Source organism: Zosterops lateralis (assembly GCF_965231275.1).
Source record: "Zosterops lateralis genome assembly, chromosome: 1".
NCBI classification, from domain to species: Eukaryota; Metazoa; Chordata; class Aves; order Passeriformes; family Zosteropidae; genus Zosterops; species Zosterops lateralis.
The window spans coordinates 7690076-7717385 of NC_139762.1; the positions used below are offsets into that span (position 1 = coordinate 7690076).

A 27310-nucleotide genomic window follows, 5' to 3' on the forward strand; every position below is an offset into this window, starting at 1 on the left:
CTACTATATAGCCTTGAGTTTACATTTTTGTTCCCACTGTATCACGAGAGCAGCTGTTATTAACTGCAGGTTATCCACTGCACCTGGATCCTACACTTCTCTTTTCCCTATGGAGGCTGATTTACTGTCCTACATAGGTTGCTTCAGCCACAGCACTGCCAGCTCCCCCCCGGAGCAGCTGTAGAGCAACAGGATTTACATCCAAGTGGGATTCCTTCAGAAATTACAAATTACATTACACAGCAACAGCAATCCACAACACACCTGGAAACAGCACAGCGTGGTTAACAAAGTTTGGGCTCTTACAAATGACAAAGAGTTACTCTGAAACCTTTCCACTTACTTTACATTTCCAGCCATTTGTTGGTACAGCATCCATAACTGGCTGCAGACAGAAAGTGTGGTAGCCTTTGTCGCATGTATCGCACACCAACATCTTGTTGTCTTCCCCAGAGTGTCTAAGGAAAGTAACAGGAGATCGAAAATTACTTCAATAAGCAGCAACAAAATATCTCTTTCAAGAAAAGTCTAAACAGGAAGACACAGATGTGCACATAGAAATATACAAACGCTACTTACAAATATCTCCAGAGACAATGCCTTCATATTCACATTTAAATATGAGTGCAGACTTCTATGATTATTTAACAAGAGCTGAGCCTGTGCAACCATTCTGAATACTAGGTATTGGCCCACTTCCATTTACACATGTGTAGACAGATTTAATGGCCTTTCTGTACTGAAATCAGTTCAAAATCTGCAATATCCATTTTATTTCTTCCCGAAGAGAACATCCAATTGTACTTGTTTCTGAAATCTGACTGTAATTTTTCAAAAGGAAAAAAGGAGCCATCAAGTCTGACTATCGGAGCTCCTACAATGTCAGACAATATGACTGCAAGAGCAAAATAAACATTAAAAGAAGATATTTCAATTTTTCTACAATGATGTATTACAGAGCTCCACCACAGATTCCAGTGATAAAATAAATTTGCTGAGAACAAGACAAATAGTTTGGTAATATCTAAAGGCATTGTGTTCTGCCTTAGTTTAAATAAATTAATTCAGTAAGTAAACATGCAACAAGATTTGCCTAGATAAAGCCTTGCAGTATATGGCATTATACATGCTAGATATGACCCCATTACCTGAGAGACCTGGGATTCTAAAACCACCTCTTTTTTCATGAAGATATGCTTAAAATGCTGTTCTTCCAGTAATAGTGGGAAAACTGCCATACTGCATTAATTATAGAATCAAAGAACGTTTTGGGTTGGAAGAGACATTAAAGACCATCCAGATCTATGGGCAGTGACATCCCTCACTAGCCCATGTTGCTCCAAGCCCATCCAGGCTGGCCTTGAACACTTCCAGGGTGAGGCATCCACAGCTTCTCCAGGCAACCTGTTCTGAGTGCCCCTCTGCCCAGCCTGGACTCGTGCTTGGGACTGCCCCAATCCAGGTGCAGAAAGCTGCACTTGGCTGTGTTGAAGCCCACGAGGTTCACACAGCCCCACCTCTCCAGCCTGCCACGGTCCCTCTGGATGGGGTTCCTTCTCTTCAGCATCTACTGCCTCACACATCTGGGTGTCACTGGCAAACTTGCTGAGGGTGTCCTTGACCCCACTGCCCACGTGTCCCAGTTCCCCAATTCTGACCCCTGAAAAACAACACTCGTCACTGGTCTCCACTTGAGTCCTTGATCCCAACTCTTGAATCCACGGAGTGCTTCATCTGTCAAATGCATTTCTCTCCAGCTTAGAGACAAGGATACTGTGTTGAACAGTGCTGAACACTTTGCACAAGTCCAGGTAGGTGACATCAGTTGCTCTTCCTCCACAAACTCTGTAACTCCATCACAGCAGGCACCAAATTTTTCAGGCACTGTTTGCCCTCAGTGAAGTCATGGTGTGTGTCACCATTACCTCCTTATGTCCCACGTGTCCCATCACAGTTTCCAGAAGGATCTGCTCCATGACCTTGGTAGGCAGGGAGGTGAGACTGGCCTGTGGATCCTGAGGTCTTCCTTATTCCCCTTCATAAAAATGGGGTCTATATTTCTCCTCTTCCAGTCAGTGAGAACTTCACCAGACTGCTTAAACTTCTCAAACATGATGGACAGTGGCTTAGCCACTTCATCCATCAGCTCACTCAGAACCCATGGATGTATCTCATGTGGTCCCATAGACTGGGTGTGAACATATCACATTTTCTCACTTTTCCACTAAAGAGAAGGTATGTTAGCAGATGCTGTTATTACCCACGACAACATTTTCAGGGATACTTTTTAGAACGTGCTTCTCTATTCTAGCTTCATTGCTGAGATTTGCTATGTGCTGTGTGTGATCAGGGAACACCCTTTTTTTGAAGTGGGTGAGTGAATGCTAGAAAATACCAAGTATTCTGCTTGGAGAACAGGAAAACACTGACTGATCACATACATGAGGCAGTGGTAGAGTGGGGTTTTTTTTCCTTCATACAGTCCAGCCTATCTGACTAAAGCTGAACAAAACTCTTACTTTTTTTCAGTAAGTCCTCTAAAAAAACCAAAAGCAAGCAAAAGAACCCTGCAGTGCCCATCAGATTAAGTTATAACAACAAGCCCACAAGCAGTCAGAATTTTCTAAGTGAACCCTTACAGTGCCACAGCAATTAAGTTTCATTGTCTCTGTCTTTGGCTGGTGCAACTACTCAATCAGGGCCACTCATGTCACTTTGTTTCTTTGCTCAACTAAGGCAGGGTCTGGTTTTCATGACAATTCCTTATCTGCCTCTGAAAGACATCATGGGAGAGGGCCTAATGCAGGAGACCTGCCCAGTGTGTAGGAACAGGCACAACTGAACTGTCAGCTGAGTAAAAGCACAGGTTCTCAGACTGTAGAGGCACCACATTAAAATTATTTACTTGGTAAACTTGAGAAGAATCCTCCTGTATAAAAGGAGGAAAAATATCAGAAAGTTTTACTGCTTTACAGAACCTGACAAGATAATGGTAACTCTGGGGGTAAAACACACAGGAATTTCACCTCATCTCTGTTAGAATAAAGTTTCCAATACAAGGGATTGCTCAGCTACTTAATACAGCATCATAACAGATAAGATGGGCAAATAATCTACACTTTTTGGAAAAAAACCCCAAACATTTAATGAAACATGCATTTCAAAATCACATAAATCTCACACCATCCTTCTCCATGTCCTGTAAGTCTCACTTACTTGCAGTTCTGGCACACTTTGCAATCAGGACACTGCCAACCTGCTCTTTTCAAAGGTGTGACTTGAATGTCCAGACACATCCCATGGTAGTGCTGGCCACAGGTAGTACAAAAAAGTTGATCTAGGAGGTCTCCAGGGCTGTCGCACACTGCACAATTTGCTTCTTCCTTTGCTAAAAAGAAATAACCTTTTCAATTATTATTTTGTTCATAATCATGAACAATTCAATGAACCCAAAAAATTTCTTAGTAGTTCTTACACATACAAAACTTCATCATTCTTATGAAATTCAAATTTAATTAATATATTTAATAGCTACTACTTTAATTCAGTTTTCTCAACTAATCTTCTTATAACAAAAGTACATTCATTTTAAACCTTAATGAAGTCTTACAAAAAGAAACAGTTTTATTCTCCTCAAGATAAAGCCAAGAGCTTTGGAACCAACCCCTCTGTGGAACAAGTACAAAATAAAGCTCATAATGGAACTAAATCTATTATTTAGCTGAAGTGTTTGCAAGAAGGTTGCTCCAACTTCAGTTAGGACAAGCAAGTCTATCAATTTCAACTAAAACCTGACGGAAGACAAGCCTTACCAGTAAACCTCTTCCTTGTTCTGTCATTAAAAGAAAATTATTTTGCTGTGCAGCACTGCTGGTCTTTAACAACAGAAGAGTATGAACTCACATCTTTTCTATCCCTGAACACATGTGAATTCTTGGGTACATGAACTGTGACAGTGCATCTGAACAAATGCATTCTTAAGCTGATCCTATGACAGTGCAGTTTTAATAAAACCTGGTACTAATTGTGCCATTTGAACACTGTGTACTTACATCTTTCAGGAGCCTGATCAATGTGGTCTGGACAAAGGAGGGACAAGTTACTGAAATCCTGAAATGTGCCTGCTCCAGCAGCACAGGGGTAATGGTACATCTGGGTACATTTCTCTTCACAGCATTTGATAGTGGCTCCAAGGTGCTTACAAAATGCACATCGCTGAAAAACAAACAGAACAAGTCATTAAAAAATTCCTTTTTCTTGTAATTTTTTAGCCAGATCTGTTCCCCTCCTTCATTTAGCAGATGAACACCTTGGCCAGTAGGAGGTAGTGAATACTGAGAAGGAAACTAGTGGGTAGTGTCTTTCAGTGGCACTTCCAAATCTTTACTTAAAATGTTTAATGAAACCCACTCTAAACACACTCTGATGATTAAGATTCTTCTTGTCACAGAAAAGCATTTTCATTCTACGTTATCTAACTTGAGCTATGCCTTCTGTAAAGTAGCTGGAAACTTATTCTGAAAATAAAGGCAGATGACACCATGCTGTCAATAGGTTATGACTATAAAAACCACATGGCTCTCTAAGCTGTAATGTAAAACCACAGACACTGTAATCAGAAATGCAAATGGAAATCAAGTATGATGTTCTCCCAAAAATCTTACTGGCATTATACAATTCTCTCTGGGACAATAATGCATTACATAACCCTGCATTTTCTTCTCATCTTGCCTTTCAAGACTACACAAATATCACCACCAAACTTTGAGAAGTCATAAATAAGCACGATTATTATTAGACACCAGAGAAATAATTTCTCAGAAAGAGCTATGCAACGATCCTCCAGCTCTCTAGTCAAGAGAAGGCAGAGTCTATCAGTCTGCTTGTAAAACATCACCCACACCTTTCTGATTCAGTTAATCAGTCTTTTTTCTTTCTCAGATTCATTACAGTCCCTGAAGCACTGTAACATCCTTTTGCACTTTTTCACCAAGGCAACAATACTTCTTAAGGCACAGCAGTGTAAGATTTTGAGTAAACTTAAGAAAAAACAGGTCAGCGGCTCACAGGAAGGGGTACATAATACACAGCAACAACTGAGCTCAGGGACTCTCATTTATCACAATAGAAATACAACACTAACACTGGCATGTTTGATTACTAGCTGAAGTGTCAAGTAACATCCAAATATGAACATAAACCAAATCAAAGAAAAGTTATGTACTGCATCTGCTTAATTCTTAGAATACAGACAATATTTATTACCATAATTCTTCTCTGTTTCAAAGCCTGGCATGAAATTAGGCATGAAATAGTGCTACTACAAGTCTACAGATATCAAAACCAGCCCATATGAAAATACAAATCACAAAGCTGCCTGTGTCAACAGCTACCTTGATATTCTTTAAAGCCAGATGAAATGAACAGCTTCAGAAAAATATCTGCCTACACCACAACTCATGGACAAGAGACAGAAAAAATATTAGTGTATGCTAAGCAGAACTGCAGTGTAAAGAGATAAAATGCTCTGGCACAGTAATTAAAGGGGATCACCAAGAACTACTGCCAAGTTTGTGGGCTTAGTCTGTCCTCTCATCTGCAGGACATCTCACCTCTACCCACGTCTAACACCTGCTGACAGAATGGGAAAGGTGCATCTTGACTTCACCAGCTGAAATGCAGAGGAGAGGAGAGGGGAACAATATAAGCAAAAAATAACATGGAGCTCCTGAAGGAGGGCAAAGCAGCAGCAATGGTAACTACGTTCATGGATTGCCAACAAAACCAGAGTCCTGCAATAAACTCCTTTTAGGAAATGACCCCTTTAATGAGCATTTGCTGAGGATGCCGCACAAGGTAAATCCTGAATTTAGATGTAAAACTAAGAAAATACAGTTGAAAGCCTCCAACTTCAAAAACTGCAGCTCTACACACCACCACTGCCCTATTTTGTCCTTGATGTTCCAAAAACCTACGGAGATGGAGCAGGCTTAGCTAAGACAGAACTCTTACAGGCTACACTTTTTTCAAAGATTTTACTTGATTAAAAAAAAAAAAAAAAAAAAAAAAAAAAAAAAAAAAAAAAAAAAAAATATATATATATATATATATATATATATAAAAAAAAAAAACCACCAGGAAGGGGAACTTGGGAGGAGCTAAGGTCCAAAGTGTATTCCTCAAAAAAGTATTCAACAAGACTTTGCTGGATCCCATAATTGGCCCTTAGTAACTATTTAATCAGGAAAAGAAGATTATGAAAGAATTGTAAGCACTCAAATAATCCAACATTCATTAAAAGCTGGGAATAATGGAATAAAATAGCAATATAAATAATATTTTTAAATACCACATCTGTTTCTCAAAACCACCAATCAACCATGGTACATAGCACATACAAAATCAGAATGTAACTTTTCCCAAATGCTCTATGACTAAACTATGAAATTATTGAAAATGAGCAAACTACATGATTACTAAAAAACCTGGAAAAATGTTGATGTTGGTTTAAGGAACCACATAAAGATGCTGGAAGAAAAATGGAAGCCCAAGTTACATGTAATTGAACTCTTCAAACCCATCTGCTAAACTGCACTGGCAATGAAAACCATTTGGCAGATAAGTGAAACACACTTTGAAAACAATGTGGTATGTATCATCTGAAGCAAATAAAAAACACAGAATATCAACATTTGCTGAATTTGTAAGAGAGATAAAACAGTCTGAAGAAACTAATGCCCAAAGGGATTTTTTTGGCAGCAGATGTTGGTGAGAAGAGTTACTTTTCCAGCACTAGAAGCCAACACTCCTCTGAAGCCAGGCCCCATGCTATGACCCCAAAAGAACAGCAAAAATGTATTAAATTAAACAAAAATATTAAAAGCTCTGCTAAATAAAACCAGTAACAAATATTACTTTATTACTGCTACGATATGGAATCGTGACAGTAGGAGATGGAATGAAGCAATAAATCATGTTGCCCATGAGATGCATGCCCATATGAGGACAGTACCAGAGCCAGGGACAGTCTGGAGTCTCCAGTTTCTTTATTATGAGCACAAAATAAGGTGTTATGTGAAGGGGGTGGAAGCTGGATCTGAGTATTTGAAGGGCAGGTACTGGAAAATGGTAAGCTGTCAAGGCAAGACAAACACTGTTTTGTTTATGGATCAAATAATTTTACATTCCTGTTCCACAGGGAAAAAAAACCCCAACTTTACAAGGTGTCAGAAAGCTGGAGAGATAGTTTATTATTTATTCACAGTACACTCTAGGAAATAAATTAAAGCAGAGTCAGTGGACTATTTTCCTACTCAGAAAGTCCTTCAATGGTTACCAACTGTTCCTTCAGTAAGTTCCTTGTGCACTTGTCCATTGCAAGAAAGCTGAGTCCATCCCTACTTGTACTTCTTTGTACTATTGTGATTTCCATCATTTATAACTATCCACTCCTCTTTCTACTTGGCAATTTTGACTTTTTTTCCTTTTTTTTATATATCTGATTTTTCAGACAGAAAAGGAACTGATTTTTTAAAGCGATGCCATCTTTAAAATTTAATTTTAAAATTCCCTTTATTTACTAATCCCATTGGCTCAAATACGACGTTGTACAAATACAGTGGAAGAGGAAGAACTAACTGAACTAACAGAAAACAAAACCTGATCAATCACCTCCTCTGTATTCTAGCTCTATGGGAGAACACCCTCCATGAAATAAGAGTGGCAGAAACCACACAGAAGATTTCCAGGAAGACAAATATCTCCTTGCTACAACTGTAATTGCACCAAAACCAGCTAAACAAAAACATTAATTCTGCCTTGTTCAGCTCAGCTGATGTCACAAATCCTACTGGCTTTACTGGAAACAGATGGCCCAAGTGGAAAATGGTGACAAGAGCAGCAGCTTTTTGTTCATGTATTTCTAACCTTCCTGCTGCTCCATACTTTAGAGTACTCCAAAATTCAAATTATAAAAAGATGCCTGTAAGACAATGTAAGAGTTTATCCAGATAGTACCAAGAATTCATCAGAGGTCATGTTTTATCACTATTTTATTACCCTTAGAATTACTTCATAGTATTACTGTCTCAGCAACTGGACAAGTAACAACCCTTAGAAGGCAGATATTAAAGAAAGGCTAAAATACACTTTGAGTAAGTACTTGGCAACTTGGTTAGTGTCCTAAACCTAAATATTAGTACTGTGAATTGCAAAATGACAAGTTTTTCACTGATTATGAACTTTTTCTTTAAAAAAAGATCAGGTGACAAAACCTATGAGAACAACAAGAAATTTTAATTATATGTTAGTGTACCAAAAATATACACAAGCAATCTGTCCTTGGTTAAATAATTTAATGTATTACCTACAGGAACAAATTTCAGACAGTTTAGCTACTGGGAAATGCTGTCACACAAACCTGTGACTGAAGAGAACTGAAGCATAACAACGTGTCATTAATGAGAGCATGAAGGAATTTTTATATAAGCAGTGATTAATGAAGTATGTTCTCTCCTAGTTCTGATAATCTTCATTGATTACTCCATCATCTAGAAAAAGCTTTATATTGCTTGCAGACACTAATGACCATTAGCATCTCTCTTGTCAAATACACTGGTTTAAGTACCATAAAGCACTAAAGAGCACAATGCAGTAAGATGGCAACATAAAAACAATTAACGGCTTTTGACTGAACTACTGATTCAAAGTATTAAACACCTTTCCAGGAGTACTGGAAATTACCTTCTAGCTTTCTAATCTTATACGATTCATGTCACACATTTGGAAATTACTTCAATTTGTAATAAGCAAGTCAATCAGAGATCAGTTATTCTTCTTTCTCAAACCTTAACACAATCACTCAACACATGTAATCAAGGTAGAAAGCAGAAGTCCCTTTGAGTGTGGAAATTTCAGGCTCTCTACAAGTCCCTACTTTGTCTGTCATTCCTACCAGCTGCCTCTCTTTTTCACTTTCATTAAAAACTACATTAAATAAATTGTGTTGATACTAAGGCATTTAAGAATTCAGAGAAAAAAGCATTCAAGTTTTGGAGGGGTGTTTTTTGTATTAGTGGTGAATATGTTAAAAACTAACAAGAATCAAGTTTGGTAAGTAGAATAGCTTTTTTTATTTGAAATATGAAAATAGGTAAACATGCAAACTTTATGGCACACAAATTCTCCCTCATATAACCTGAAATGTTCCCAAATCCTGTTTATTCAGAAGCTCCATGGAAGGGTTTGGGTGCCTTAGAGCTGTGTTCTCCTCATCATTACATAAACTAGTGGAATAACTGCATGCATATGATCTCCCTCGCAGACTCTGCCTTTGCTGCTTTTTTCACACTTTCATGAGGAAAAAGGGGTGGGTTTTTTATTCACCTCCTCGCTTTCTGCAAGATTTAGGATAATGTAAATGTTTTGAGTGAGGCTAAGCTTCTCCACAGCTAACAACCAGCTACTCCCTTAATTCCCATCTAATATCCACCGTGGCAGAAGAGCACACACGAGCCTGTTGTTTAGTTAGACTGTCAACAACAAGAAGGTCAATAATGTTTAATGTAATTTAAACTGTGGTTATTAGGCTTCAGCATCAGCAACTCCAGGACAAACAAGGCAAGAACAAAAATCATCAGCTTTGGTTTGAGGCTGCTTTTTGGCAGGCTCAGAAAACAGACTATTGTGCCAGTTCCATTTGATTCATGCTCGGAAGGTCTTAAGAAGTGTGTGTAGACATCTCTTTGTGTTGGCAGAGCATGGGCTGAGCCACAAATTGTTGGAGGCTTGAGAAAAAATGATTGAGGAAAACATTGCTACATGCTTGTTGTTTAATGATCATCTCTAGGCATCTGTTACTGGTCATTGCAGAACATACTGGGATGAAGTCAACTTTCTGTCAAATCCAGCATAGCTCCTGAACTCCTAAATCAGATCTGAGATTCTGAAGTAGCTCAAGCATTCTATAGATTACAACATAAGTACATTTATAAAGGTATTTAAAGTAAAAGAAGAATTTAGTGCTCATACAGTCACATTGTGTTTCCAAACAACACAAGGCTTGATGAGGACATCCAAACTCCATTATACTTAATTAGGCTTAGTCATTTTATGGAATTCAGTTCATGGCAATTCAGTTGGCCAAACAGTGGGTGTCCATTTTCAGGCTACAAGACTGGCCAGATCTCCAATGGCTGCAGCTGGAATTGGAACACAGCTCACAGGTAGACACATCCACAGGCAGGTCAAAATTTAGGCAACAGTCTTGAGCTGTCCTATGTTGACACAAGTTCTCTACTGGTACCACAGCCAAGTCCACACCAAAGTTTTTGTCAGCACAGCACTATCAAAGAAGGGATGTTCATGGAGTCGGTTTAAAGATACTTTCATATAAATCCTCTCAAGTTTTCTGAACAATAAGAAGTTGTGCTAAACTTCCCATAACACATCTCTAAATTCTCTTATATATTTTGGCACACTTACACAAAACTTTCCAGCCATTTCTGAGAACAGGAAAGTCATTAACAAAAACATTTTGTTCATCTTAAAACCAATCTCATTCATTAGACTTGCAACTTGTCATGAGTTTTAGTGTGGGGGGATGCAACTTCTGCCCTTTCCCTGCAGATCTACCAAGATGTGACCAAGCTTAAGAAAATTAATGTAAATGTAAATGTAAAACATTTACATTTAAATGTAAAACACTTACAGAAGTTTGTCAGTGAAAAAATCACAGAAAAACCTACTCTCATTGATCACGACTGATCCTCTCCAACTTCTAGGACTGACTGGACATCATGTACCTCCTGCAAAGCTTCCTTCAGTCTGACAAGGCTTAGAGGGAGGAAGTCTGTAATAAATACTCTAAGCACAAAAAGCCACTGGTATGGAAAGCAGACATCCCTAAGGATCCTGATACTCCTGCCACTTAAGGCAGATAGACAAGTAAGGAGCAGAGAGACAAAAGGGATTCACTGCGCGAATGAATCTGATTAGACTGGAAGGAGAAACCACAGATAGGTATGGAAGCTGAGGAGAAGCAGGGGTAACACTTGAAGGGCCAATGAATCAAACCTCAGCACCCAAATTGGATAAAGACCTAAAGGAACTCAGGTGCTAAGACCGAGGAAATGGTGACAGGACAGATCTAAGAAAGAACCCAGGCAAAAGGGATGAGAAATGTTAAGGAGAGATGAAGAGTGGAAGCAGCTAAAAATACCAACTTGAACAAAAAGCCAGAAGTCTGAGGCAACTGAAATTGGATGAAGATTACAGGGAGGTAAAGTACACTGTTCTCTGACACCTAATGCTGTATCACTATCACCCAGGCAGCTCAAATAGCAGTGCTCTCATGTAGCCACAAAGGCTTTAAACCTGCAGTTTGGGAGGTCTGCCTTTTCCTTTTTCTCCCTAACAAAAGGAAATGATACAGGCAGACAAATACAAGGCAACCCAGAGCCATGGAGACACAGATAAAGGAATGAGCAGACACGCACACATGTGTGCATTAAAACACAAGGAGGATTACAGATCAAATGTGGATTTTGTGCATAAAATAGATTTTTTAAGAGGACTCACTGCATTAAAGAAACCTATTACCTGTTAGACTGTGCTTAATTTATAGAGGGGAAAAAAGGAAATATTGGAAAAGGTTGTGGACGGCTTGTGGGAGAAGAAAAGCACTTAGTTATGCCAACTGAGCAATGGCCTGCAAAAAAGTTGAGTTTCATTTCATTTCATGAAGCTCCTTGATGATACTGTGCAGTGCACTAAGTAATTTTTTTTCTTACTTTTTTTGGTTTACTTTTTAATCTTATTGTTAAAAGCCTGGAATTTTCTTTGCCCTGTAAAAATTCAGTCTTAATTTCTACATAGATTGTGCACTCAACTGCAACAGACTGAAGGAACAACTGCAACATCAGTGCAACCTTTTTAACTAACCCTGAGTATTTCTGAAACTCTTTTAATTTGCCATCCAAATTAGCAGACATAAATAAATTCAAATTCTCTGGGGGAAAATGTAACCTAAGATACATAACAGTGCCATATAAATCTGTTATTTAAAAGAATTATATAGAAAAGTTATTCACATGTTCATTATAGTAAAAACATTATAGAAAAATTCATACAGAAATTAGGAACTCTTTCTTTTCAGCAGTATGTGCATAGTCTACTTACCTACACACCAAACAATAATGAAAAAATGGAATATTGAAGAGGTTTATACTAAGAAAGAAATGTCCATCCTATGGACTGAACTGGGCACAAACTGTTCTGCATGTGACCATACAATTTAAGATGCATAATCAGGCCTAGGCACAAAAGACATTAATTGTGTGCAAAGGACACTAACTGTGTGCAAAGGATGTTAATTGTGTGCAGACAATCTGTCTTCTGACATGGCCCAAACTTTGTGTTTTCATTTTATAGTCTTAATAATGCAGTCTTTCTTAAAAGATTTTGTAGATACATTGCCCTGAATTAGCAGAAAGTTAATGTCAGCCAAAGTCACTATATACACTCAATGATACATATAATTTACAAGGTAATAGAAGGGACGGAGTGACAAGAAACTCTGGATTATGTAGAGACATAAAAAAATTGCAAGAATTTCCTGCCTTTAATACTTTCCTCATTAGTGAGCACCTCCTTAGTATTCCTTCCCCACTGACTGCAATCAGTACCTTATTGTTCATAATTCCTATTTCCTTGGCTGTTCCTAAATTGCACTCTCCAAATGGCACTAAGTCATCATAAACAAAATCCTACATCTCCAGTTCACTAATTTTTGTAAATTGAGCTCAAACAAAGCAATTAGGTGGCATACTTTGAAACTACCAGCTTAAACATTAATATCATTTCTTCCCTAATAAAAACTTGACATGTTTTATCTGGCTGGGGCTTTTAGCCTTTTTTTTCAATTTGACTAAATTAGTCACTTACACGTATTTGTCCCATTGTTTCTCCCAAGACATGGTATTCCCAAACATTATATAATTCTTTAACTCACTAGACACTGAAATAAATAAATAAGCCCCATGTCTTCCCATCCTGTTCCTTCACTGGTATTTCTTGGGCAAGCATTGTGAAGTGCAACATCTTGACCTAGAATTTAAAACCCTAAAATTACTGGTCAAACAATGAAGCAGGTTATTCAACTGTTGTTCTGGGCTTCAGGGAGGTGAGGGTAAGAAGAGGCTGTTTGTTTCAGTTTTGCAGAATGCTGCCTCAGTAGCTTGTGAAGAAAAAAAGCTGCCAAATTTTGTAATGAATTCCACAGAACATTAAGTCTGATGCTTAGCAGAAGCCATAACTGTTAAGTAAATGATATCCTTTTGATGAATACCCTTATTTGAAAACAACATTGATTCTTCTAACCCTCTAGCAGTGTCCCAAAACAGATGTGCACAACTGCAAATTCTGTTTGCTTTCAGGTTTACGAAGTGTGATGACATTTTTACAATCCTGCATGAGCCCTTTTACCCAGGAGTAAAATAAAGCACAATAATTCTTCACCATCTGTTTGTTAATTTTGCATTCATTTAACTTTGCATTTTAAACTAATAATCATTTTCTTATAATATAGTTTGCTCCATTGGTAGAAATTACAGCTGTTCAATTAAAAAAAGAATGGTTTATAACACAGTTTTCCTCTAAATAATTCCATTGCTCTTAATTATAGAAATGTTAGTGCCATCAAATGGAAAAGAACTGCCAGAGATTAGTGTTATGCTTTATATGTCACAGATTCCCTCAGTAAATGTACATATTTTCTTCTGTTCCAGAACCAATTCCTACTTGGTCTCTAACATTAAACCCATTTTTCTCCATTACAGGATTCTGTGTATTTTTTAACACTGTTATGTGTAAAGGTAGAAACAATTAAATGAAGCTTCTCTTTCATTTGTGGCACAAAGTCAAACCAAGCACAGTCCTACTTCTTCATAAAGCTTCTCCTTAATCTCTAATGACAGGACAAGGAGGTTTTGATATTTATATTTCAGCTGGTTATAGCTAAACTAGGGCTGGAATAATGTCCTAAAAGCTTTTTCTCACCATGTTTACAGTCAAATGGGGAAATCCCATTCCTTTATCAAAAGTAAAACCACATTGAAATAACATGAATAATACATCAGAGCTAGTGAAGGGGAAACAATTTGGGTCAACAAAAGATGTGGTGCCTGGAGAGAGAGCAGGAGCCAGTCTGAGATGCTGAGAGTTCTATTGTGGACGCCGGGTTATGCTCTGGACAGTGCATTTTCCACCCAGACCAGGCTGTAAGCCCTAAACACAGACTGTCCCCATGCTGACACAGTGGAGAGTCCACTTCACTGAGGTTCCTGGGCTTAATCATCATCATCATCATTTACAAATAAACTCCTCAAGAGACACAGGCTGCTCAGCTAATTCATGTCAGCAGTCCAGTAGTATTAGAGAGCTGTTCAGATGGTCAAAACAATCAAGATGATTGCACTGTTTTCTAAACCCAATTTTATCTGATGGCACAGAAATCTCAGCATCAGATGACATCCTAATGCTGTGACAGTGCTAAGATAACAATTCTGTCACAGTACTAGGATGAGTATTTTACTTAAAACACCCATAAGACAAGAGATGGTTTACCACAAAATTGATTTATTTAAAGGAGTTCAATAAAGGCTGAAAAATACTCAGCTGGTGCCTAAGATTGTAACAGAGCACTCACCAACAGAAATGAACTTCCAGAAGCACCACACACAATAAGCTCACATAAAATTAGGAGTGGAAGTACAACCACATGTTAGTGAGATGCTCAGCTTCCAGTCCTACCAGAATCCTGAGCATCCTGACCTTTCAGCTTCTCAGCTGAGAGAGCATTGCTGCCAGGGCCGACCTTTACTGAGGGATTTATCCATCACACTATTTTATGTCTGACAGGAAGCAAACATTCTGGAGGTGCCCAAGGCACATTCTGATGTGATGGATGAGTAATGGTAGCAGTCTTGCCAACGATTTGCCATCTATTTCAAGTTGCTCTCATTAAAAAAAAAACTCACCTGGTATGACATTTGAGAAAACTGAAATTCCTACTTATTGAACGTATCAAATCCATTTATATTTTGGAAAATGAACATTTCCCTCACAAAGCTCAAAGAATAATACTAACAACTGAACTGTCTTCTTGTGTCATTTCTCTAGAAGTTATCTATTTGCTTTTAAAGGTTTATGATTTGTCAACATATCTCCCTAGAAATACAGCACAAACAACACCTAATATTCTGTAACAACCTGCAGTACTCGAAAAAAAACCCTCAGTATTTGCTTGGATATTTGGTTGGATTAAGTATTTAGATTCATATTCACTATTTATTCTGCAGATTCTCTTATTCTTCCCAGTTCTTTACAAACCAATTTCATATTGAAGCAGAGTGGGCGAAAAATTTTTGAACAGAAAGGAAATATTATAGTACAAATTAAAAACTGCAAAGGGAAAGGCGAGATGTGGAAGCACTTGCAGTTTTATAAAAAATAGAATCTAGACTGCAGCTTGAATAGATATATCTGAAGTAAGACCATGACACTGCAATATAGTGTATCAAGTTGTTTTACCCATGTTAGATGTTTCAAGAAATAAATATTTATTTCTTTCATAACAGCTACTTTCCCTCCCTGACATACTGAAGAGGAAAGTGACATCTTTGAGGGAAACCATTAATATCACTGAAAACACACTGGTTAAAAAAAAAATAATCTTATGTGAAGTGCTGCTTTGAGGACATGCCACTTCATCAGTTCTTCAATTAATATTATTTAACAGCATTTCTATAATTAATCATGACTATGACTCATGAAACACCTACACATTCATTACTGGCAGTAGACCTACTATTGTCTGCCTACTTTTTATTCCCAGGTCAGACCTGCAGAAGGGGGAGGACAACTATATACATGAAAATAAACAATATTAATTCTTTCACATAAATAAATGACTATCAACAGTGGCTGTTAGGAACAATAGCTTTAATGAAAGTAATGTGTGTATTTCCCACTGAGGTGTTGCACTTGCACAGGAAGGGCAGTTGCTCCACATTTGTGAAGATCCCTAAGATGCCTCTCTCATGCCTGATTTGCTCCATGTTATTAAAAAAACCACTCAACGACACCTGCATTAATGGCACTACTTCATACTGATGTCTGCAATATTTATGCTCAATCTGCAACTCTGGGACAGAACTTACACTAATGGAAGTCAATAACAAAATCTTCAGGGAGTTCAAAACTATTTTTTGCTAATGGTTTGATTTTGCTAGCTGCTGAGTACACCAATCTCAGAAGTAGTTTTTAGGCTACTGCTTAAAAGCAAACTGATGCCAACAGACTAAGATGAGGAGTACTCCTGAGTTTTAAAGCATGTTTGTAAGATTTCTTTGAGGATGGGTGAAAACCCCAAATGAAAACCCGCAATATAATTTAGATTAATCAGGAAAAAAAAACCCTCAGACTCTTTTGACCGGAATAATCAGAACCCCTTTACAATTCTAATTTCATTAGAGAGTCTGGACTGTAAAGCTCTCATTGAAAAAAAAACAACAACCAACCACCAAAAAAGCTCCCACGTGACTCACATTCATGATAAATTTAACAGACATGCTTAAATAAAATACTATATAAAAGGGAAACTGCTGTGAAACCTAGATTAGAGTCAGTTGTGTAACTAAGCAAACAATGCTACAGCTGAGCAAATACACCTACTAGCCCCACTGAGGTATTTTTTTCCTTTTATTCCTGTGCTATATATTAAGGAGAAAGCTGCTGAAGAGGCCTTTTTATTTCTATAATGCTTAAAGAATAATGAGGACCTGTCCTTATGTGAAACTAACCAATATTAACTCCAAAAGACTGATTAGTCTTTTTTCATAAATATAACCATCACACAAAAGGCAAAATTAGACCCTTGAGCACCAACAATAAAAAACCCCAGATTAGCTATGGAAAAGACTGAATATAAAATATTTAAATCAGAAGCAACCATGAGTGAAGTGGTAATAAGGTTGGAAAAGGAGGGCTGCATTATAACACCTACAAAATTGAGGAGATTGGTGGTACTGCCACATTTCCTTGTGTAAATTTTTATAAACTTACTGCTGGCATGCTGGTTAAGAGATGGGTGTGGTTTCCTGACTTTTTAAATACATCCAGAGCTCCAGTTTTCTCATTTGCTGAAAATATTAATGGCATAATAGTTTAAATAAATTTGTTAATATTTTCATACATTTTAAAATGAGATTTTATTTCCTTGTTCCACATCCAGAGTTTGGGGGAATCCACTGACATTTTCTCTCTTTTGTAGACACTGAAGGACTATGCCATTGTTGCTGAGCACAGAAAGACAGGAGAAAGGGAGAGCCCAAGTATCTGCATTCTCATTTTCTACACCAAAGCTCGAAAATGGGTAAGTCCCAGGAGCAAAATGACACATTACCAAGGAAGAAGGTACATTTTTGATTGGAAAGTGTGGTTTTCCTTCTTTGCTCTTCAGAGATCAGGTTTTCTTCGCTTCTTGGAGATCAGATTCTCTCTGGTTTTAACACATAACCCTCCCCCCAGATCATAAAATCTTGAAATGGAATGTCAGTGAACTACTATGTCATTGCCTTAATGCTCAGAGTAACATCTATGAAATACACCAAGGGAAGGGCAGGGAGGAAAAAAAAAAAAGAGGATTTCTTTTGACGTATTATGAAAAAAAGTGTTTTCTACTCCAGTCATGCAAAAGGAAGAAAAGGTCTTTGTGAAACACACTTCAGCAGTTTGGAACACACACTGAACAATTTCACTTCAGAGCTTTCAGTAAATTATTTCAGTGAATGTTAGTGAATAAAGGAAACCTGCACTGGAAATTCCTCCAGGAACACAGGCCCTTTCATGTTTCTCAGCAAGGCTCTTCGTCTTTCATTCCTGGGCTGTTGCTGTTTCTCAGTCTCTCTCCATGCCCCCAAGTCCATTTTGTCTGGTTCCTACACCTCAGCCTGCCCTCAGTGCCTATTACCTATTCAACATCAAAACCCTCTCAGAAACGTTTCTGTAGCCACAATCTCTCTCCCAATTCCTGTACCCACCTATCCTACATCTGGAGTTCAAGAAAGGTGCATTTTTCAAAGCGTTCAGCTTGAAAAAAAAGAAAACCCACACTGAAAACTCTAAGGCTGACTCTGCTTTCCTACTTGAGTGTCATGGGAGCGCTCCCAGGGTGAGCTCCCTGGAAGCTCCTCCTGGCTCCAGAGCAAGGACCCAGCAGCATCACTGCTCTGGGAGAGAAAAACAATGGTTCAAGCTGAAAAATCAAACACTTCCCCCTTCAGATCAAGCCACACAAACCATCTTAAGGAAAGACACTTAGTGCTAAGTAACCCAAGTATTTCCCCTCTCATTTGCTGCTGTATTCCACAAATGCAGTTATAATGGGAAAGATCATTGAGGTAGATTCACCTGCCAGAAATGACACCAAGCTTCTGTTCAGATATGCAAAACTGTGAGGGACACAGAGCCATGGAAGTGAGAGAAATTGCATTTGTGCCCTGGAAAGAAGTGACAGTTTACGAGAAGTTCTGTCTCACTGTGAAAAGAAGTTTATTACTTAAACCTAAAACATATATATTAGAATCCATGCAGAATCCATAGTCATTGTCCCTGGCTGTGGGTAAGCTCTAAAACTTGGTTATTATGGCCCAAATAAGGAACAAAACACAGTTTTACTCTAAGAAGTGAATTCCAATGTGCACTGACAGTACAGCTTGATCTGCACACAAATCCACAGTAATTTTTATATATATATACTTGGAAATATATAGGTAGGGATACAAACATAGATGTTATTTCACAGAAGGTTCGTGACAAAGCACATCAAAAGAAAAATCTCAAAAAAAATTCGTTTAAAAAATGTGCATCTTCTGTTCTTCTTCATCTGAGAAGGCATATTCTTCTCTGAACTGCGATTCACAAATTAAAGCCTGCCTTCCTCTTGTAAATACAATAAACACGAGGAAGAAAATATAAAAAAATAATGATAGCTAAATAAGTTTCACATGGCCATGTGCTCCTTCTTCCAGGCAACAGGTCAGAATCACACTGATAACAGGTTATCAAACAAGGAACTACTACAGAGACCAGAAAGTGACATTTAAGTATCTGTACTTGATAAGAATCAAACTCCATAAACAAGTACACAGAAAAAGCTCTAAATCAAACACTTTGCTGATATTTGATATATTGATACTCCAATGTACATTAGCCCATAAACAGATCTCTAAAGTGAACATAACACATAAACAGTGTCTCTAAAGAAAGGAACCTCTTTTTTGTCTCAAGATGCTAATTTTAAAAAGTGCTAAATTGGACATGTGCCATATAGTCTTGAAATAAGTATTTCTTCATATTCCCAATAAACTTTTCCACTTGTAAAAATCCCAAAGACCTTAACAGGCTAAAGCACAGTACTGGCTTTACTGGAATATTAATAATAAAAATGTTTAATTACTGGAAAATTACTTTAAAATTCTGTATTTATTTAAAATGAAATTTTGGCTAGGGGAAAAGCCTAATATTCCTCAGATTATTTTAGAAGCAAGTTTTTAATTAAATATTTTCTGTTTAATACTGTAGCTTTGTATGCCTTTATTTTTTTTCATTGGCTGGCTGACTTAGAAAGTTACTTAATGATAACAGAGTATCTCACACCACATAGTACAAACCTGAAGCACCAATCCATCTAATAAGTGGTGGGGAAAGAAAAAACAGACCAGCTCTTCACCGGATAAACGTCAATTACATCACAACAATTAACTCTTACTACCTACCTCTCCCTCAGCCATGTACCCAGACCCACTCAAGTAACAAAGTATTCTGAGGTAAATAATTACCCCAGAAAGACTAGAAACATAAATGAGGGTGTTTTTCTCAGTAAATAGAAAATTCAAAATTAAAATAATTTGCAGACCCATTCAATCAGAAGTGCTTAGTTTCCCATGTGTTACTGCCTCTCATTTTATGACCAGTCATATGATTCAGACAGACCAGTCTAGTTTATAGTAATCCTTACAAACTTTTAAATACACCACTGAAGATTCCCATACAAGTGTGGAGGCTAATTATATCCCAAGGTATCCATAATTTAGGTGCCAAAATAATTACACAAATGTACAAGAAGAGAATTCTCAAAGCTCTTAATTCGCTTTTACTTCATTGTCTTAAATACCAGCAGAGATTTAGAGAAATGTATTTCATTTTGTTCTGAAAATGTGGTCTACCAGACAACTGGAGAAATGGAAACTGTGTTTTGAAAGCTGAGTCCTTAAGTTTGTAGCTTCAAAGGTGCTGTGTTTTGATAGGTAACAAAACTTTTCTGTCAGTGCTGTAATTTACATTTTTCTGTTCTATGTTTCACTGCAGAAAAAAAACCAGAATCACAGAGTCAAAGGATGGTTTGGGTTAGAAGGTACATTAAAGACTATCCAGTTCCAACCCCCTGCCATGTGCAGGGACACCTTCCACCAGGCCAGGCTGCCCAAGCTCCATCCAACCCAGCCTTGAACTTCCAGGGATGGGGCAGCCACAGCTTCTCTGGGCAACCTGTTCCAATCCTCATCCCCTCACGGGAAAGAATTACTAAGCATCGAATATCTGTTCTCAAACTCTTGGACTTGCAAAAAATCCGAACAAAGAGAGGTCTCATGGCAGCTCTGTAACCTGAACAGATTTACCAAAGCTGTACTGACATTTATGGTGTACAAAGGTGTTCCAGAAGAACTGCACATGTAAATCAGAGCCAACTATGACAATTTTAAGACACCACAGCTGCTTTCCAGAACTTGGGAAATACAGCTATAAAACAACTGACACAGGCTTTCTGATGTCATTTGCAAGCTCTAAGAACAATTCACATTCTTCAAGACAAGAAGGATCTGGCTTTAAGTGACCAAAATCCAAACCGTGATGGAACAGAGTAAATCATGGAAGATAATTTACAGTGTTAAACTATCCCTACAGTTGTACCCTCAGACAGTAAGGACCTTTAAAAACAATGCTTACCCTCATGAGCAGGGAAACGGCTACAGATCTCTAGAGAAATTTCAAATAACAACAGGGAAATTCATGGAAAACTTGAATAGCCCATGGTCCCCATTGCTGAACTGTTACATTATGTCTGAAACATACCAGGAACCAAACAAATCTACTAAACTGACCAAAAGCACATACAAGTCTCTTCTTGGTGAGATGTATGTCACTATTGCTCCAGTCTTTCTTTCTCTAGCACTCTCTGTCCTGGAGTTCTCTAAGGGACAGCAACCCATAGAAGAAAGTAGATGTTATTTTGGAAGAAAACTTCCTGCAGTACTTCCTCAGTTGCAGGACAAAAGCAACTACAGGAAAAAAAAAACTCGATAAGATAAAATCAGAAGCCACTCCCAAGAGCAGCCAGGTAGTCCCTCCCAAGCTGCAGTGAAGGGAGAGGAGGAGAAGCCAAGTGCCTGCTGTGTGCAAAAGCACCACAAAAACCTCAAGGTTTGAGAACTTCCAAGTACCAGAGTTGATCCTTCAGTTTCGTGTTACAAAGCTCATCCTTGAAAAATGGAAAAACGCAGAGAACGCTCCCTAGAAATGGTATAAATTATGATAGATTACATTCTCTTCATGCATTTTTCTCTGGATTTAAGAATTAGTAGTTCTTCCAGGAATGAAAAATGAAGAAGGGAGCTTTTAAACCATCAAAGAACTGCAAATCTTGCACTCTACCTAGAAAAACCCCACATCACTCCATCCTCTGTTCAGCTTGGTTGCAACAAAGCCAACACCATCCCTACATTCAGGATTCTGTCATCTAAGCCATTTCTCACACAGTTTTTCTCAACAAAAAGTAAAACCAAATGAAAAATTGCTGAGGTTAAATGGGCACAATCCTCCCAAGTGTATGAAGGTAACAGTACATTAGGATGTTGATGCTCACTTTGCCATACAAGGAACAACAAAAGGAAGTATCATTTTAGCCCAACTGGTTATCGACTTGGAGCAGCACAAATAAAACACACATACCATGAAAAACAAAGACAATCTTCAAGGTAAGAAGTGCACTGAGATTAAGGGATGAAGATACATTCAAAATATGGACACTTTTAGAGGATGTATGAATGTGTTCCCATCTTTACCCTCACGTTATTTCTATCTGATCTAGCTTGGTAGGCATCACACTAGAATCAAGTTTTGAACAAAGCATTTAAACCAGACTGTTCATTACTATCATGTTTCTCCTATTCAATCTTCAAGCAGATAGGAACCTCCTCCTTGGTTTCCACCAACACTGTTTACTTTGACTTTTGTGTCCTTGACAAACTCCCCCAAACCTGGAAACCGCTTCCTACATCTTATCAAAAGAGAAACCAGGCTGGGAAAGTTACTCTTGCATTCCTTTCTTGTGCCCAGTTGATCAAAAGTAGTTTAAACACATTATCTACTTCTTTAAACTCATCTGAATTGAGCTATTTACATACTGGGGGACAAAAAGCAGCCTACCTTATTTAGAACTCTGTAGCATACACAGTAGCTATGGCTAGACAATATAAGGCAGGTAATTGGAAAACTTTATTTTTCCTACTGACAAACAGCAACCTACTACATATGCAAAATAAACATCAAAATTATAAAGTATTATTTAAAAATACCTGAAAATATTTTGGGAACCACCAGTTCAGAAACCAGACTTGTTAAAAATTGAACAAATGCAAACCTTAAAGGCCTCTACATTTTACATGATAATTTAAGTTCACATTTCCAAATATCAAAAAGCAGGAGAATTACAAAAGTGTAAGACTGAATCCAGAAACCCAAGAAAAAGTTGTAAATGCCGCTTGTCCAGATCTATTATATTTTTTTTCCAGGGAAAAACCTCTAATTTCTGTTTGATCAGATTCTTTTACTTGGTTTATCTTATTATGTCTGCAATTCACATTGGTTTTGCATCTTACACTAATTATCTGCAGAAACACCAATAAAAGTCTATCTCCCTGAAGCTGACAACATGACAGCTTCTTTACTATGGTGAGTATTATATACTGAGGAAAACACTTATGAATGCTAAGAAAACTCATTTAAGTTTTGGGTCAAAAAAGTCACTGAACTTTTGTCTCCCCCGTTTATATTTTGAAGAGTTGTTTTCTTCCAAACCTTTCAAAATTACTCCCAAACCCCATGAAATGCTATTGAAGTAGTGGGGGAAGGCCCTGCCACATTGGGGTGTTGAAGCTCTACCTTACACACTGTACCAGGATAATGAGGTGAATCCCTAGGAGTCAGCCTGGGAAAAGCTCTGGCAGTAGGTTTGTCACCAAGATCACCAGTCCTTCCTTATGACCCCCTAAACTTAGAAAGCAGTTCTGAGAAAACCCATGACGGTCCCTTGCTGAGATAAGCAAAACAAGCAATGAGATGAACTGAGGCACCTCCACCACAGATCTGACTGTATATTCCAGCTTTTCTTTGTCCCTTGTCACAAACCAATGTGATACACAGGATTTCAAACACCTCACAGATGCAGGTTTGTGCACTCATGAATAGTAAAGAATTGCAAACCTCAGACTTTGAAAGAAAGACAAAGAATCCACCTCTGTCTAGACACAAATACATGAAACAAGCTGGTCAGGTGCCTTTGCCAAGCATTCACTACGAGCAAATCAAAAGGACTGGAGAAGAAAGACATGCTAGGCAGGGTATTTTGTGAGACATTCACAGATTCTGAGATCTCTATAGTGCTGTGTTTTAAACCTTCAGCAAACAAGAGCCCAGAAGAAAACCAAAATGGATAAAAATATCTATTTTGGAACAGGTCAGTGAAGTATGTCCACACAAGCTTTATTAATGCAATCACAAGTTCAGTGAAGCCAAATGGACATCTCAACTGGTAAACAGAGTAATAAGAAACGCTGTCGTATCCAGTTAAAGCAGATTTGCAAACAATAGGCAGCCCAACTAATGAGAAACATGAATGTAGCTTACAAATTAGAGTCTTTCAAGGTAAGACCTGACCTAAAATGTTTTCTAAAAACATAAAGACCTAGACCAATGGACTTATATTATCAAAAGTTGGTTACACTTCAAATATGCATTTTTACATGGACAGAAGGAAAAGAAAATGTACTTTCCCAGTAAACAAAAGATTTCAGTGCTGCAGGCCACATCACAAACCAGTTCCTCATGCCAAAAGGACTTCCAAGAAGACAGAAATCCCCTACCAAGCAAACAACAACAAACCCAAAGCAAATTTGGAGGCAAGCTGAGGAAACAGCATACAGTTTGGTTTTATTTTAACTATTTTTTCTGTATGCCCTGAGCACACAGTTGCATTGCATGGCCAACAGATTTCAGAACATCTAAACAGAACCTTTCTTTTAAAATGCAGGAACATCCCATTAGAAAGAAGCCCAAATGAAAAGAAGCACAAGGTGCTGCAAACACAAACACATACTTTCAATTAATTAATTTACCTTTCATTGTAGACATTTTAAAAATAACTCGCACAAAGATGAGCTTTTCCACTACCACACAGAACAAGCAGGACCTCATACTTTTTTCTTCCTTCCTAATCTTAGTAGTAAGTTAAAAAGTAGTGGAAAAATTATTACCAAGCACTACAGCCTGGACACAAACATAGGATTACTTGGGCTCTAGGCCAGTTCCACACAAACTTCTTGAGCAATCACTACACTTCTCTGTATCCAGGAACAGAGAACTACAGAAGAGTTTGGTCCTTATTTTTTTAAGAAATAGAATAAAATAAAAAGCAAATAAATTCCTGGCATGACAGTGGGCTAAAGAAGTCCAATTCCATCTAGCTATTCTTCTAGAATCACAGTTGTGCCTTTACTCAGCTCTCCCCAGAGATATCACAAGAAGGATAAAAGAGAATATCCAAATCAGCCTCATTCTTTGCTGGCTCACTGCTGGACTACACAAAGAAAGTTTCTCAACGGCTTCAGCAAAGGGTGAATAGAAAATTCACAGAATGGCACTTGAATCAAACTCCTCTCCTTTCTCTGCACTGCCATGAAACATGTGCAACAGGGGAATCTAAACATTACTTGGAGAATTTGAAAAGATCAGTAGGGAAGATTCAGTGCAGCACATAAAAAGACGGGCCCAAAACGGAAACTGCAGCACCAGAGATGTTCATTCTTCAAAAACTCTGTAGTTCAGTAATTCCATTGTAAACATCTATGCAAAACTTAAAAAGGTACTGATGACATAAAGGTTAGGCACCATCACCCTGAGCAGGGCAGGAGCAAGGTACTGGACAGAAAGAAATGAAACTGAAATAACGAAAACAGGACAAAATTCAATACAACAAAACACAAACTTTAACAGCTCAACCATGATTTCTGTTAGAAGAAATGACTATAGACAGGAATGAGCTGATCACAAAATAACTGCAAACCAAAAACAAGGGGGTAAAAACTTTTTGAATAGTCTTATTTTGAAAGCAGAAACACAGAAATTAAATAAATTATTCAAAACAAAGCATTTAGTTAATATTAATAAGGGTGAAGAAGGGTGCAAAGAAAGCTGTATTCTATGGCTTGTATTGAAAGGCTGATGTAAACCATCTTTTTAGTCCAAATGATGGAGAACATCTACTGGTATCTCATGACAATTTTTTTGTTCTATTACAATGCATGAAAAGCAAAAAGACTCAAGTGAAAAAAGGCCGAAGCGTAACCACAGGAAAACCACCAAAAATTACAAAGATTTGTTTACAGCATGGCTGATCTAATATAAAAAAATAATAAAATAATTTAAAAACCCTCTTGGGCATTATTAAATATGACGAAAAATACAGCTACATGTGGCAAAACCATTGTGGAATACATCTCCAGTATTTCAAAATGGTACCAGAATATGACACTAGAACAAGTTCATCCTTTTCAAAGGTATTTACTTTTCCAAAAACATTATCACTTCAATTTAATAGATTAAATATTTATCTGTGTATTTCTATGAGTATTTAGAGCATCAACCTAAGTTTCACAGCAAACACTGGCTTTCTTATACTAACTTGCTTTTTGAAACTGGCATGAAAGTAATTGAGAATTTTTTTACTATATTTGAGTCATATAATTTCAGGATATAAACCAGTACAATAAATATTTCCCCTACCTAGCAGAGCAGTTGCTAATTGAATTCAGCTTTTCTTTTGTCTTTAATTTGTTTTGGTCAGTGTGGTTCTTCCTACATTCTAGTTACCTCAAAACTAATTAATGATCTATTCTATAAAACTTTTAAATAAATTGCAACAGAAGTTTTTAGCACAAGGATCTTCCCAAGGAAACCTTATTATAAATGGGACTGCAGAGAACCACACATGGATACATTTAGTCATATTTTGTATTGCATTTATCTTTTTATCAACCCATTCCCACCCTGTTTTCTTACAGCCTAGAGCATTCAGGTGTTTTTACTCACTTCTGTGCTCCCTGAGACAACAGCTTTGTCCACGTTCAGCGATACCTGCTCCTCAGTCTGGCAGACTCCCACAGACCACTCCGCACAGCGGTGATGAGCCCAGCAGTGACCTGGGGTGGGCAGAGAGAGAAAGGGCCACGGTTGGACACCTCTGTCAAGCACTTCCGAGTATGGAACTCAGTTCTGGCAGTAAATACATGCCAGAAAAAACAGAGACGTTTTCTCCTCCTTTTGTTTCTTGTTGCAACATTGAAAACCCTTATTATCATGCACTGAATGTATTACTAATACAGTTACTATCAGACACTAACAACACTGCCGTTTTCTTTTATATACAACACACCTTTTGTATCTGTTTATAATTTTCAAATGCCTGATCATGTATCATAGCACTGGGGTAGCACAGCATTCTCTGAATTTGATTCTACCTTCAATGCCTGTGTGACACACACACACACAGAGTTCCATTTGACCTTAGATTCCACTGCAGGTAACATTTCCCTTGGTTTGTTCTCTTAATTTATGATTCCCAAGGACTAGATATCTGTATGTTCATGTAGAATATGCTCATATGATGTTTTAGGAGTCTACACAAAGTGTGTAAAAGCTCAAAATATAGCATGAACAAAAACTCCTATAAATGACTGAGAAAATGGTGTCAATACAACAAACACAGGATAGAGACACACCTACCTAACAAAAAAAAAAAAAAAAAAAAAAAAAAAAAAAAAAAAAAAAAAAAGAAACCCCACCAGAATTTGTAGAATTCAACAGGTAACTGTTACAAGAAGTTTCTAATTCAGTTCTGGGAAAAACATTGCAAATG

The 27310-nt window shown here is 37.7% G+C and overlaps 1 protein-coding gene across 11 annotated transcripts in view; it reads right to left on the reverse strand.

The window, feature by feature from the left end:
• KMT2C (lysine methyltransferase 2C) overlaps positions 1-27310 on the reverse strand; it is a 188839-nt gene that overhangs the window by 82982 nt on the left and 78547 nt on the right. For all 11 annotated transcript variants that reach the window (XM_083863956.1, XM_083863959.1, XM_083863965.1 and 8 more), the window contains 4 exons: positions 26485-26594; positions 4053-4215; positions 3217-3388; positions 344-458 (listed from right to left, as the gene is read on the reverse strand). In XM_083863956.1, the coding sequence (XP_083720082.1) occupies positions 344-458; positions 3217-3388; positions 4053-4215; positions 26485-26594 (560 nt within the window). The remainder of the gene's footprint in view (positions 1-343; positions 459-3216; positions 3389-4052; positions 4216-26484; positions 26595-27310) is intronic.